The sequence below is a fragment of the Gekko japonicus genome, unplaced genomic scaffold, assembly GCF_001447785.1.
Source record: "Gekko japonicus isolate JY-2015 unplaced genomic scaffold, Gekko_japonicus_V1.1 scaffold203, whole genome shotgun sequence".
Classification (NCBI taxonomy): domain Eukaryota; kingdom Metazoa; phylum Chordata; class Lepidosauria; order Squamata; family Gekkonidae; genus Gekko; species Gekko japonicus.
In genome coordinates, this window is record NW_015170280.1 from 564841 (window position 1) to 579529 (window position 14689).

Consider the following 14689-nt stretch of genomic DNA (forward strand, 5'->3'; position numbering starts at 1 on the left):
CCTCGCGAGTATTGCGGGTCCCCCCTTCTTGTGGTATTCTAAACAAGACCCAGTAGGCAATTTGAAGTGACAGAAAGGGAGTCATAGGCAGCCCCTGGGTGATCACAAGGCACGTTCCTTCTTAGGCAGGTTGTTCATGAAGGTCTTTGCTGCCTTTGACACACACACACACACACACACACGTTTCTTTTGTCTCTCTGGCTTGTAGGTTTTTGATACAATACAAAAACCCATTTAACCAGAGGAGACAATGGAATGGGTGCAAGTACTACCAAAAGCAATGATCCTTCTGCCAAACCCAGCTCAACTCTGCAAAAAAGGTCACCTGACTCGAGGGCTGTGCCATACAAAATGGTTGGGGTATGGGGATATTCTGCTTTAGTACCACTACATGCCCTTCAGTCTCCTAAAATTCTATGGCCAGAGCTCTTCTGAGCACACTGTCTTTGTTAGCCCCACCTGGACCTCACAGGGCCACCTGGGGTCATATCATACCTCTCCTTTGCCGCTTTCTGCAGTTGCAGGAAGTCTTTCCGCAAACTGCGCACCTTCTCTTGGTGCTGGGAAGAGGCTGCTACTGCAAAACTACAAGAGCTCAGCTCCGCAGACACACGTTCCAGTGTCCCAAGGTTTTCTTGGTGCTGCATCATCTCAGAATTCAGTTCCTGGAAGAAGAAAATGGAACAAGCAGGGAGGAAACATCAGCTTTCGAACTGAGAGCATAATTCAGCATGCTTCTCCAGCAACACAGCCGCATTCACCACATACCCCATGCCAGCCATGTGGGCAGGTGGTAGAAGGCAGCTGATGTCTTATGACCCATTCTACATAGCTGGACTCTGGGACTGGAACTGCTGAAACAGCACTTCCTGTCCCACAATGCCTCATGGCCCAGGATGCAGGATCATAGAACAGAATTATAGAATCATAAAGTTGGAAGGGACCTCAAGGGTCATCTAGTCCAACCCCCTGCACAAGGCAGGAAATTCACAAATACCTCCCCCTCCACACTTGTAGTGACCACTGTTCCATGTCCAGAAGATGACAAAAAACCTCCAGGATCTCCAGCCAAACTGGCCTGGAGAAAAATTGCTTCCTGACCCCAAAGGGGCGATCAGCATTTCTCTGGGCATGTAAGAAAGGGCCACAAGAACGAAGTACTAATGTAACCCTTCCTGCCCTCCCTCTCATGATCTAAGTGCACAGAATCAGCATTGCTGTCAGATGGCCATCTAGCCTCTGTTTAAAAACCTGAAAAGAGAGAGAGCCCACCACCTCCCGAGGAAGCCCGTTCCACTGATGAACTGCTCTGTCAGGAAGTTCTTCCTAATGTTTAGCCAAAAACTCTTTTGATTTAATTTCAACCCATTGGTTCTGGTTCGATCTTCTGGGGCAAGAGAAAACAACTCCGCACCATTCTCTAGATGACAGCCCTTCAAGGACTTGAAGATGGTTATCATATCACCTCTCAGTCATCTCCTCTCCAGGCTAAACATACCCAAGCTCCTTCAACCTTTCCTCACAGGACTTGGTCTCCAGACCCCTCACCATCTTTGTTGCCCTCTTCAGGACTCATTCCAGCTTGTCTATATCCTTCTTAAATTGTGCAGGCCAAAACTGAACACAATACTCTAGGTGAGGTCTAACCAGAGCAGAGTAAAGTGATACCATCACTTCACGTGATCTGGACACTATAATTCTGTTGATACAGCCCAAAATCACATTTGCCTTTTTAGCTACTGCATCACACTGATAACTCATGTTCAGTGTATCGTCTAGGAGCGGAATCCAGTAATGAAGACAATCCTCCATAATTCTTCTGCACTCCTGTAGAATTGTGGTCCACATACAGGGCCAAACTAGATGAAAGGACATTTCCAAGCCTGCCATAGGGACACAGTGCCATTTTAGAGCCTTTTTAAAATGCCATGGTGGACAGATCCTGATAGGGACTCCGGTGGGAGAGATTAAATTCCCTCCTCTGCCCTGCAGTCCTGTAGTGATTCTAAAAGGAAAATACTAAGTTCTAAAATGGTTTTGTGTCCCTGTGCAGGACGTGGGGATGTGGTATCATCTAGTTTGGCCCACAGTCCTTCCACAAGTGTTGGCCAATGCTTGGCAGTCATGTGGCAAGGAGCTGCCCTCTACAGGAAAAGAGGGGGAAAGCAGTCGAGGCCCAGCCCCCAAGTCTTTTTTAGCAGGATTGGTGCAAGGATCTATTTGTAATTATTAAAAAGTGAGCCACTATCTTGGTAAAAAGACATCTCGCCCAGTTACCAGGGCTTTTCACAGTTGACAGTAATCAGGTACTTCTGTTCACTGTTTTTATTAAGATTCTAAGGGATTATTCATTGGGCTGAGTTCAGGGTTGCCAGGTCCTAGGCTCTTGCCAGTGGGGTGGGAGCTTTCTGGGAGTGAAGGGGGCGGGGTGACATCCCCTGGTGTGATGACATCACTTCCACATGACGTCATCATGTTGGGGACATTGAACTGGGCCATGGCTGTTGGGGGTGGGGCTTCCCCCCACCGGCTAGCTGGCTGCTGGTGGGCAGAAGCCTGCAAAATCAGGGGATCCCCCCACTCCCACCTGGGGGGCTGGCAACCCTAGCTGAGTTTCAGTATCTTTTCCTGTCTGTTGGCCAGTTTATGTCACCCAGAAATTCAGAAAACAAGGATTGCACATGCCTACTGAAATAAACAGCCCTGCATTGGCTGCACACTTGGGCTGCTGACAGCCCTCTCGAAGTTCCCATGCAAAACCCGTTTCCCGCCTTGTTAACAAGAGACCCTTGTGAGTCACTAGAGATGCCGTAGCCTTGATGTGCAAGCCACTACTCCCCGAGAGTCTTCATTGTTTACTGACTTCCTTACCTGGATCTGTTGGGAGAAGTGAGCAATATCATGATCCGGCTGGTTCCCTAAGGCCAGCAGGCGACTCCTGCTCTCCATGAACTGCTGCAATTTCTCCGAGAGCTGCTCATACTGCTCCACCTTGGGGAGAAGGTCCTTCAGCCCATCCTCCTTCTCCTGCTGCCACCTCCGTAGACTGTCGAAGCATTTGGTCACCTCCACCAGCTTGGCCTGCAGGGCTGCCGCTGTGCTGCTGTCGGATGTTGCTGCAAACCGGGCCACCATCTCCTGCGTGGCTTCCAGGCTGCTCCTTTGCCTGGCAATGTCCTGCTTCAGCTTCTGTTAATGCAGAGACAGGTACATTCATATAGACCAGAACATGAAGGAGAGCCTGTCAACACAGATTGGATTCACAAGGCTCTTGGTCAAAATGAGAAGCAGTGTTTAAACATGCTGGGACACTCCACCAGAATAAACATAAGAAAAGTCCTGCTGGATCAGACTGGTGGTTCTTCTAGTTCAGAATCCTTTCTCACACACTGGCCAACCAGCTGCCCTGGAGGGCTAACAACAGGGCTCAGAGGCCAAGGCCTTCCCCCGGTGTTGCCTCCTAGCACTGCTCTTCAGAGGTATATAGCCTCTGAATGTGAAGATCCCCTTTAGTCACCATAGCTAATAGCCACTGATGGACCTGTCTTCCATGCATCTGTCTAACCCCCTTTTAAAGCTGCCTGTGCTTGTGGCCATCACAACCACTTCTGACAGCAAATTCTACATGTAAATGGAGTCTTGTGCAGGCATGGAGATGCTGCATGGCATACAGATTCACTCAAACACAGGAATTTAGCAAGCCAGGACAGAAAGTCTTTCACAGGAATTAGTTTTGCTCCAACTTAACAATAGACTGTATATTCCTTTTCCCAATTGTATCAAAAGCAACCATTCCTACACACCAATGAACATCTCCCAACCAGCAGAAATGATAAACAAGACTGAGATCTCAAAATGGAACACTAATTAGAGAGGGGATTCGGCTGCAGTGTCAGACTAAAATCTAGGAAATTCACATTTGAATCCTTGCTGGGTGACCTTGGCCAGTCACTCACACTCACACAGTCACTCACTCACACACACACACACACACACACACACAGCCTGGCCTTTCTCACAACGTTGTAGTGAAGATAAAATGAAGGAGAGGAGGAGAAGAACATAAAACTGCTTCAAGAACCTGTCGGGAAGAAAAGTGGGATATAAGAAATGAAGTACATGAATAAATATAAGAATTACTCTACCTCTTGGGGAAAAAAATGAATTCTGTATCTCTCCTTTGGCTGGGAGTGTGCTACACTGGGAGTGTAGCTGGGAGTGTGTTCTGTAAGTATTCTTTTACTTACAACTAAGGTGGACTTCTAGACATCAAGATTAGAAAACTGAAAGAATCTGGTGATATGCAACCTCTAAGGGTTCCAGCTACTTCTGAAAAGTGGATATCCCCCAAGTTTCCAACTCACTGTGACAAAGATGACTTTATTTACAGTTCCTCCTTAATAATAACTGTGCGCCCTCAAGTCATAACTCATTCATGGCGACTCCAAGACCACGGGGTTTTCAAGGCAGAAGATGAGCAGAGGTGGTTTGCCATTGTCTTCCTCTGCACAGCAACCCAGATCTTCCTTGGTGGTCTTCCATCTGAGTACTTGAGTGGCTGACATTGTTTAGCTTCCAATCTCTGACATGATTGGGGTAGTCAAGGCTATTTAGGTGGCTATAATTCCCTTCTTGCTTTGCAATATTTCCATTAGACACAAATGAATAGCAGGCAAGGCCTTTTTCAGTGCAACCAAATAATCTCAAATTTGGCACTCAAGCATCTGAACTGTTACAAGCAAGTCCTGGAGTGCAAAGTCCTGGCTTGAGATCCCAGATGCCTAGAGAAATGTCTGTGGTTATACAGTATTGACTCAGATAGCACTCAGCACATGCACAGGGGCACTCTTTTTATCATTGGTTCACATGGTGAAGCAGGTATAGGGTGGGGCTAGGAGACTGAGATATAAATCAGGGTCCCTGGTTCAAATCTTGCCTCTGCCATAAGCTCACTAGATGGCTTTAGGTAAGCTTTCCATCTGCGTTGGGTGGAGTGGGGGATAATAATGCTGAAATATCCTACAGGGCAGCCGGAATGATTACTATAATGCAATAATCTCTGAACATCCAAAAGTGCTTAACGAACACTAATGCATCAAAAGAAGTTGCCAGGATTCAACCCTTTTAAAAGTGAAAGTTGGATTAAACAGAAATCTTCAAAGTGCTATTCAGGAATTTCTCCTAAACAGCCCAGGTGCAGCAAAGCAAAGCAAAATGGCTCACCATGTTTGTGGCAAGGGACTCCTGGACGGAGGAGGAGGAGAAAGAGGCCACATCACTCCTTTGGAGGCTCCTTTCAATCTCTCCCATGGACTGAAGGAGGGTCTCGAGGCTCTCCTGGACACTCTGCGACTGGGCAATGGACTTCTGCAACAGGTCCGAGCGCTCGGCCATCTGACAGGAGAGACTCTGGAAACGGCTCACGATGGAATCTGAGGAAGCCAAGCGAGATTCCTGTGAATGTTGAACTGGGGAGAGGGTGATGAGCTCAAAATCATCATGCTGAGGATCTCCAACCAGACCACGTGTTACATGGAGTCCAGCCTGGAAAAGCAGTTCAGTAATGCAAGAACCATGCCTAAGTGGCTGAGAAGTGCCACACCCGGGAATCACAGAGGACGATTTAGTGCCTGAGGCGGAAAACCCAGAAGACACGATCTCCCCTCCCTGACTTAATACAAGGCACAACCCCTTCGAACGTTCTCAAACAGCGCAAGACAGGCTGATCTTTGATCCCCAGCAACATTTTCTATCATTACCGGTAGTTTCTTGAATGACTCGGTGGTCAGGCATGGGGGCTTCGCGTATCTCCAAGAGAGAACGTGTGGCCTTCTCAAGCTGCTTCATGGGCACCTGATGCTCCGCAAGGTCTTCCTGTAGGCTCTGTTGCAATAAGTGACAAAGTAAGAGCAAGGCAGGAATAGCTATTTACCAAAAAGTTGCTTGTTAAATTCTAAAGGCAGGCAAGGAGTTGGAGGTCAAACATGCCTAGAGCCCTGGTCACTCCAAATCTCAAATGTACATGCACCTGCTGTGCTTAGTTGCTGTTGAGGACAATGCATTCTGCACCTATCTAGAGGCACTCGTTTTGACTGAGAGATCATATGTGCCATGGCCAAACCTCCATCTTTAATGAAGTTGTCAAGGCAGGGGGTCCAAGCCCTACACTTAAGGCCAAAGCAAAAAGAAATACTAGGAATTCTGTGTGTGGATACTCCCAAGTGTTCTTTTTTTTCTTCTTTTTTACAATAAATGGTGCACTTGACCCTGATTTGGGTCAGAAACACTAGGTGGGGGAAACAAAGGGAGTTAAGCATTCCCCCCCCCCTTCTCTCGACCTGAAATAACAGCAAAGAAACTGTGGCAAACATACAGCTCCTGGGCATCCCAATAGGCCACAACACAACAGGGTTATCTTAACAGTATCTCCAAGCTGGTAAGAGGACAGAGCTGCATTTCTTGGAGTTCGATTTTTTCCTTTGTCTACTGAGCAAAAACAGCCCCCCAAACACCTGAACCCAAGGTAAGGTGTTCGACTGCTTCCTTACTTTGGCATTGGCCAGCTGCTTCTGCAAAACAGCTGGATCGGAGGAAATGGGTTCTGAAAGGAGGTTTGACGCAGCCTCTTCACTCTCTCGCAGCCATGTCCGGAGAGATTCTGAGACATCCTGAAATTGCTTAGAGCGATCCAGCAGCGTGTTTAGATGGGAGCCCAGAGCAGTGCACTGCAAAAAGGGAGGGAGGAGATAAAGAAAAGGCATAAAGGTGCTATGGGTGTTTTTCAGGTCAAAGCACCAGCCTAGCAGCCAAGTTAATGTTTTGCATCTACATCATCAGTCTCCAGCTCTTCTAAGATTTCAAATATGTAATCTTGCTTTGTAAATTTAACACATATCAGTGAACCACAAGGATTCTAATTTCTTTTAAAAAGAGTGGATCATGCAAGACTGAACTCAACCCATACCCCACTCTCTATGAAGGCAGTTCCTTATTCTTGCCTGATGGAAATGACCTAGTGGGTGAACAGATCCTACAAAGAGTTCAGAAGACCATTAGACATGAGAATTATGGGACAAGATCATGAAGAACTCCCAATGCAAGAAAATCAGCCAATGCAAATACACCCGGGGGGGGGGGGGGTGGGGGGGGGGGAGATACATGGAGAGTGTAGCCAAGAAGGCATGCTTGGCTGGCTGTGGAGAGCATAAAGTGTTAGCAATTTTACCTTCTATGCTGCAGTCACCAAGGTTAAGTAGCAATCCTACCTTCTGCTATGCTGCAGTCATCAAGGTTAAGTAGCAATCCTACCTTCTCCTATGCCACAGTCACCAAGGTTATGTGAACTGCAGAGATGTCTGTACCTATAGCAAAAGACGTGACTGTACAGCAGGAACACGCTAAGGTCTGTTGATGGTCCTACGCCCTTCTATGCAGCACTTAGGCCTGGCCTCACATGCCTTTTAGGTACCTTGGCGTGCAGAGTGCCATATCTCTTGGTAGCGTCATCCAACTTGTTCTTGACGAGCATTCCGGTGGCTAAAACCTCCGGCCCCGGAGGCCTGCCAACAGCTGCCGCCATCTTCTCTGCATCCAGCACTTTCTGCCCTGACATGGTAACAAATCGCAGATCCCCCTTGTGAGAGATCACATCTTCAGAGAAGCCGCTCTGCCAGCGAAGCGTTGACTGTAGGCCCTCCAGGCTCCCATCTCCCCCATGCATCCTCTCCAGTTCTTGCTCTGCCTGTTCCAGCCAGGCCTCGAACTCCCCAGTGTCTCGTAGAAACTTCTGCAGCTCATCCTGGAGTGCTTGAGCTTGCTTCAGCTGCACCTCCGACTGGGACAAGGCTGTAGTGTACTGGGCCCTCAGCTCCCCCAGCCTCTCCTGCAGCTTTTGCCTCTCCTCCGGCCCCAGAGTGTGGCCTTGCTTATCCAGGAAGGCCTGGGCTGACTGAGTGGCCAGAATGACATCTTGTTGCTGGGAAAGGAGCTGTTGGTGCCGGACCTGGGAAAACCAAAAAAGCGCCTCCAGTTAATTTCAGTCCCCGCAAAGTCACAGAACCCAGACTCTTCTTGAACTACCTTACTAGAGAAATGACCTCCCTGTCTGCTAGGAGCTCCATTTTGTGAGATCCAACCAGTGCAAGCTCTATTTTGCTCACTGAAGTTCAGGGGGTCACCATATGGAAAACAAAAAACAAAACAAAACCAGAGGCTTCACATCCATGCTCTCCAATGTATCCTTCTGTTTAAGACAACGGGTCTTTTTTAAATGCCATCAAGTTGCAGCTGTCTTATGGTGACTCTATAGGTTTTTCAGGGCCAGAGATGTTGAGAGATGGTTTGCTATTGCCTGCCTCTGCATAGCAACCCTGGACTTCCTTGGTGATCTCCCATCCAAATGCCAACAAGGACTGACCCTGTTTAGCTTCTGAGAGCTGATGAGATCAGGCTAGCCTGGGCTATCCAGGCCAGGGCACAGTGGGTCTACCTGTTTCTAATTCACCGTCCACCCAATTGCAATCACCCTGCATAACACCTTGTGCATACCTCATGAAAAAAGGATCAACTTTTGCACCCCACAGTAAAGGGTGCAAACGGATATGATCACAGGAAACCTCTTTTCACTGGTCTTCTTGACCGTCTGGAATTAAGATACCCCCTCCCCATGCATACGTTTTTTTGATTGGTCAAGTTGCCACGATACATCTGTGTCCACCCTCACTCCTAAAATAAAGGCTGTGAAATTTTGTCAGCTGGCAACCATAGAAACCGATGGAAGACTGTCCCTCTTTGTAAGATGGGTATAAATAGTAACTAGAAATGTTGCTTGCATGATCTTAGTCAGAACCATCGCTGTCTTTAACATCTGCTTGCCTTCCTTGTTTCCTGTATCGTTCTCTATGCTTAGAAATAATTTCTTACATTTTGGATTTAAAAAGCTTACTGCTAAATCTCCTTTTATGGGTCAAGTGAGTTTGGAACACTATGGAGGTAGAATGGGACGGCCTGTATCTGGCAGCGAGTGGATTGGGCCAGGGAACCCTTTCAGGATAAAAGGAATCCTCCCTGATGGACCACTCAGGCTCATAGCCCCCATTGGGGCCCACGGGGTGATGCCCCCTCCCTGCCCCTGCCATTCTTCCCCATTGGGGAACTTGTGAAAGCAGCCGTGGAGCCAGGAAGGAGCAAGGCAAACGAGCTGCCGCCGGGCCAGGGTGGAGGCTTCCCTGGCTGCAGAGAGCCAAGGGGCGCTTTTGGACAGGGAAGAGTTGACTTCTGCACAAAGCGGGCTGGGTTGGCTCTCCGGCTGGTTGAGGCACAGCATTGCTGTGCTTCAGAAGCAAAACTAGATTGCAGCCCTCCTCTCCTCCCCATCAGGAAGGAGCAAGGCGAGCAAGAGAGCTTTGGCTGGGCCATGGCGGAGGCTTCCCTGGCCGCGGAGAGCCAAGGGGCGCTTTTGAGCAGGGGGAAGAGAAGGGGGCTGCCGGCAGAGAGCCCACCTGCAGATCAGAAAGCTGCCTGGTGATCTCCCCGGTTCAGCCTATTACGTAACTGAATGTAGCAGCAAGGGAAACCCAGCATAAACCACCACCCCCCGCCATGCTTACGTCACTTCAGGAAGTGATGTAAGCGAGCGGGGGCAGGGCAGTGCCCCCCCCTTACTGAAAATAGTCTAGCTATGGGGCTGGGACCACTGGTCAGCAACAGCAATTCAGAGTCTAAAGGCTCCTTCTGTGTAAAGACCTGGTACACATGGCTAGGGCTGTGCTCTGCTCCCTCATGCCAGCTATCCCAGGAAGAGGTAAAAACTTCCCTCAGTTTGCAATTTGTGCGGGCTCCAAAATTGGTTGAGAATTTCAGCTAAGCTTCCCATATTTTCCATAAGCTTTTTCTCCACCTCAGTCTTTCTATTTTTCTCCAAGGATTCCTCAGCTCCTGACAACTCCCAGCAGAGCTTTAGGATAGGCTAAAAGCTCCATATGAATATCACAGGTTTGACCAGCCTCCATCTGCAGGCAGTTGTGTGCCTTTAAGTTTCAACTCCCATCTATCAGCTGCTCTTTCTCCCACCCTTCAACTGAGAATGCAGACTGCTTCTTGCCTACTGGTTTAAGTCTCATCAACCACAGTAGCTGTCTTATGCTAAGCAAGTCCCCACAGACCCAGCTCAGATGTCAGGACTAGAGCTACAGGCTGGTGCTGTTATAAGCCCAGGTCACCGGGGCAACCATGTGGCAAAAGAATGGCCAAGTGGACCTCACAATTAAGTTAGATCTGAAAGAGCAGTTCAAAGTAAAGAGAAAGGCTGGCAAAGGAGGATGGGAACTGGGTGCAACAAGACACACCACTTGGGAAACAGTCGAATGCCTGGCCTCCTGAGCATGGCAGGAATCAGTCTGGACCTGACTTAGAAAGGGTGCTGAGCCCCAAAATCAGGTGGGTCCCCAACCAGGGACCAAAGACGTGCTACAGCAGAGCATCTTCACTGCATATGTAAGACCTGAGGTTTAATTTCTCACCCTCTCCAATAGCTAGGGAGGCTGGGAAAAGTAGGTCTGGCTGAGACCCTGAACAACTACTGTCAGTCAAATAACTGGACCAAAGATTTAAGTTGTCACAAGCAGTGTTCCCTTGAAGCTGAGTTAGTGTGAGCTAGGTCACAGTTTTTTTTAGCCTCCAGCTCACACATTTTTGCCTTAGCTCAGGAAGGATGGCTGCAGAGCATACTAATTTATGCAGTAGCCAAATAGTTTGTTCACAACTTTAATGCCAGTAGCTCACAAAGTAGAATTTTTGCTCACAAGACTCTACAGCTTAGATGGAGCACTGATCACAAGGTATGTTGTTATGAGCATAAAATGCTCCAAGGCTTTAGTAATTACTGCAGACTGAGAAGCTGAGGCTGGGTGGAAATGATTTTGTGCTAGGCCTTCCCCAAAGGGTAAGGAGAATCCAGGTCCCCTTGACCCACCAAGATCCCACCAACCTACCTTCAAGTTCTCATAGTGCAAACTGAGATCCTCTTCAGCTCTTCCTGCCTTCATCCACTGGCCATCGAGAACATCTGGGACTCTTTCTTCTCTATGTCCGCCATTTGCTTGCCTCACTGAGTGCATCCTGGGCTGCTCCAGTGATGCCATCCAATGCAAAAGGGAATCAATCTTACTCTGGTTTTCTTCCAGATCTTTGGCAGCTCTGTCCTGGAATCAAAAGTTTGGGTAAAGCATGTAAGGATGATGAAGGATCACTGGGCTCAAATCCCTCCGAAAGAGCCTCTGTTTATGTATCACAGAGATGGATGGGATGTATGCAGAAGCACACATCTGTGGGGCACAAAAGAGAACAAAGACCAACTGATGGAGCCCAGCAGAGAGGAGTTAAGAAGCCCTCACTGGCAAGCACATTAGGCAGGGGAACATGCAACCTTTGACAGCCATGATGACTTGCAGGCTGAGTCTTGGATCTCTCTGCCTTGCCACAATCAGCCCCTGGCAGCTGCCGAGAGACTCCACAGCTGCACAGGTCCTTTTCCACCTGCTCTGCCATGCAAGCTGCCCCCACATCTGGACAGCAGGTTGGATCAGCTTCCCCCAGCAAAGGGCTTTCCAGGGAAATGAGAAGCAGAGGTGGTTTGCCATGGCCTTCCTCTGCAAAGCTTTTGGTGGTCTCTTATCAAAATACCAACTGTGCTTAGCTGCCGCGATCCGATGAGATCAGGCTATACCACACTGTCTTCCCTCCCAAAGACCCTCTAGCCTTTCACAAAAAGTTTATCTGCCACCATCTTAAAACCAGTGAGGTATGTGGCGCCCAAAGCTGTGCCAGGCCTCAGCTTCAGCACAGAAACAGAGGTCTGCCAGTCCGTTTCACAACAGCACCCTCCACACTTCACCTTTTCCGTCTGCTGCTGCACCACAGTCTTCACGGCATCCTCCAGCTCCTGCTGGGCTGCCTCTGTTCTCTCCTGCAGGGACTGGTACCGCTCCTTAGCCTCCTGGAGCCTGTCTTTCAGGGATACCAGATCCCTTGGATCCAGCTTGGTCCGGTTCTCCTCCAGGAACTCTTCTGTCGCTTTCAAGACACTCGCAAAGGATGCTGCCCGGCTGTGCATACTCCTCTGCAGATCCTGGTGGTACCAATGAAAAAGAATGGCAATGCTCTTCCAAAAAGTTCTTCCACTAGCTTATTTAACTGATATTTATAGCCCACCCCATGCTAATGTCTCCCCAGGAGTAACAACAGGTTAAAAAATACCACTAGAACCTCATAATAGAACAACGAAATCTAAACGAATAAATTCTAAGGTTTCCCACTGAATAAAGGTTTCTTTATGAGATACTGGAGGTAGTGTGAGAAGTTACGATTTAACAGACAAAAGCTACATCACTGTGGGAAGGGAAGGGCAGAGTAGTTTAGTATTTCCTTTTCATTCCCTCTAATAGCAGCCCTGTTGCTCACATGAAGCTGCCTTGTGCTGAATCAAACCCTTGGCCCATCAAGGTCAGTACTGTCTACTCAGACTGGCAGAAGCTTTCCAGGGACTCAGGCAGAGCTCATTCACATCACTTACTGCCTGGTTCTTTTTAACTAGAGATGCCAGGGATTGAACCCAGGAACTTCTGCACGCCAAGAAGTGAGCTGTGATCCACAAAAGCTCACACACTGCCACAATGCTTGTTCATCTTTAAGGTACCACTGGACTCTTACTCTTTTTTACTATCTCAGCAACCCAGTAAGCAAATGCTCCCAATGAAACGCAGGCTAACTCTATGATATGCAAATATTACCTCCACTAGCTTAACCATATTCTCACCCCCACCCCTGTAAAAGAAAAGGTGTTGCGATTTCTCTGAAAGACACCAGTCAAGGGCATGGAGTCTTATCAGGTGTAGAGATGTGAAGGCCCAGAAAAAACCCGGAAAAATTCAGGGGGGGGGACGGTTTCCCCCCGTTTTTTTCCTGAAGCCTTTTTTGTTTTTTTCTAAAAAATTGGAAAAATTGAAAAAAGAAAAGAAATTGATTATGGAACGTTTTATTTTAACATGATGAATAAAATATTTTAAGACAAGGTGTTCAAATATTTTCCAAATCACTTCTAAAAATGGTATCAGATTGATCTAATTTCTGTGCACTGAGGACAAGCAAGTCCTAGGTTACAAACTGAACTCTCCAATGCAAGAACAAGATGCATTTCTTCCTTCAGGAGATGCTATTGTCACAAGAAAAGAAAAGGGTTTCAGTTTTGTTTTTGCATGTGGGTGGGTATTCTGTTTGTAATAATTGTTTGGATACACTATATTTTTAATATGCTAGTTGTGATAATTTCATGCCAAGTAAAAATGTCCACAGTCATATTTTATGTTCCTAAAGTAACAGTATGACTTTCAATCTGGAAAAGAGAAAAGAAGTGCTAATGTAGCATTTTTTTTCAATTTTTCTGAAAATTTCCGTTTTTTCTCGGAAATTTTCCGGGTTTTTTCCCGAGCTTCAGAATTTCCGGAAATTTTACATCTCTAATCAGGCATGGGACACTCACTGAACAAACCTCTTCTTGTGCCCTCCTGATTCAAGGCTGGCTGATGCACATCCTTGTTACAAGGATCTCTGCAGTTAGTCAAAAAGAATGCCAGTGGGCCATGAAGGATGGTGGCAGATGCTCAGAAGTACTGGCTTCTAAGATGCCTCAGGGCAGTGCCGGATTTACACATAAGCTAAATAAGCTACAGCTTAGGGCCTCGCAATCTGCTGGAGCCTTATTTGTCATTTTAAACCCCTTTAATTATGTAATTATTATTTTTAATAAAAATTAAAAGACAATATATTTTCAAATATTAAAAAAGGTGTATATATTTTAAATTTTTCTGTATAGCTTAGGGCCTCAGCAAGTCTAAATCCGGCCCTGCCTCAGAGCTTTATGGGTTCAAATCAACCCACAACACAAGTCCAGTGCTGATGCCAGAGCGCTGCCACGGCAGGCCCCTGGCATCCCAGTCTGTCACAAAGAGCTGTGCCATCTTCCACCAAGAGACGCTCTGTGCAGCAGTCAAGCCCATTCCAAACAATGGTGCTTACTTTAACGTCACTCTGTCTCCGTTGCAGCATGGGGAGGTCCCCTTCTGCAGCAGCTTCCTGTGGACCCCTCAAGCAGGTCTCAGCCTGAGACATCCAGGTGCACAACTCTTCCAGCTTCTGGCTGCGTATAGCTTGCTGCTCCTGCAGTGTCTGGGGTTTTTTTAAAGGTGGGGGGTGGGGAGAGAAAGGAGATTTTAAAATGCCCATTGTTTAAAGCATTACGGTCACAACTGCCAAGGCAAATTTTTTTGGAAAACAGAAAACTTTTCAGCAGGAGCCAAGAGACCAAAAGACACCTTCTCTCTCCTCCTCTCTCTGTCTCCTCCACCCTATATGTGCTATCGCACCGGAAAGAAATCTGGGCCCATAACAGAAAGAAAAGTGTAAGTCTTTTACAATGGAGGACATTTACCACCTTGCATTTTCTACTGCCCAAATTTCTTGTAAGCCGTCCTCTCAGCAAGGGCTGGTCTGATGTTGCTATAATAGCTATTCCTCAATGGGCAGAGTATTAGCAGAGCAGAGCAGGGCATGGCAAGAAAACTGCTATTCTAAAACACATAATTCATGTATACGTTTGCAGAAAAAACCTGTGAGCAGGAGGGTGGAATCTGGT

At 47.5% G+C, this 14689-nt stretch overlaps 1 protein-coding gene across 1 annotated transcript in view; it reads right to left on the reverse strand.

Annotated features, from left to right (window-relative positions):
* Positions 1-14689, reverse strand: part of MACF1 (microtubule-actin crosslinking factor 1) — a 373337-nt gene that overhangs the window by 131225 nt on the left and 227423 nt on the right. Inside the window, 9 exon segments of the mRNA XM_015417776.1 lie at positions 496-665; positions 2872-3189; positions 5224-5432; positions 5760-5883; positions 6549-6725; positions 7469-8002; positions 10992-11201; positions 11894-12127; positions 14074-14223. Coding sequence (XP_015273262.1) covers positions 496-665; positions 2872-3189; positions 5224-5432; positions 5760-5883; positions 6549-6725; positions 7469-8002; positions 10992-11201; positions 11894-12127; positions 14074-14223 — 2126 coding nt within the window.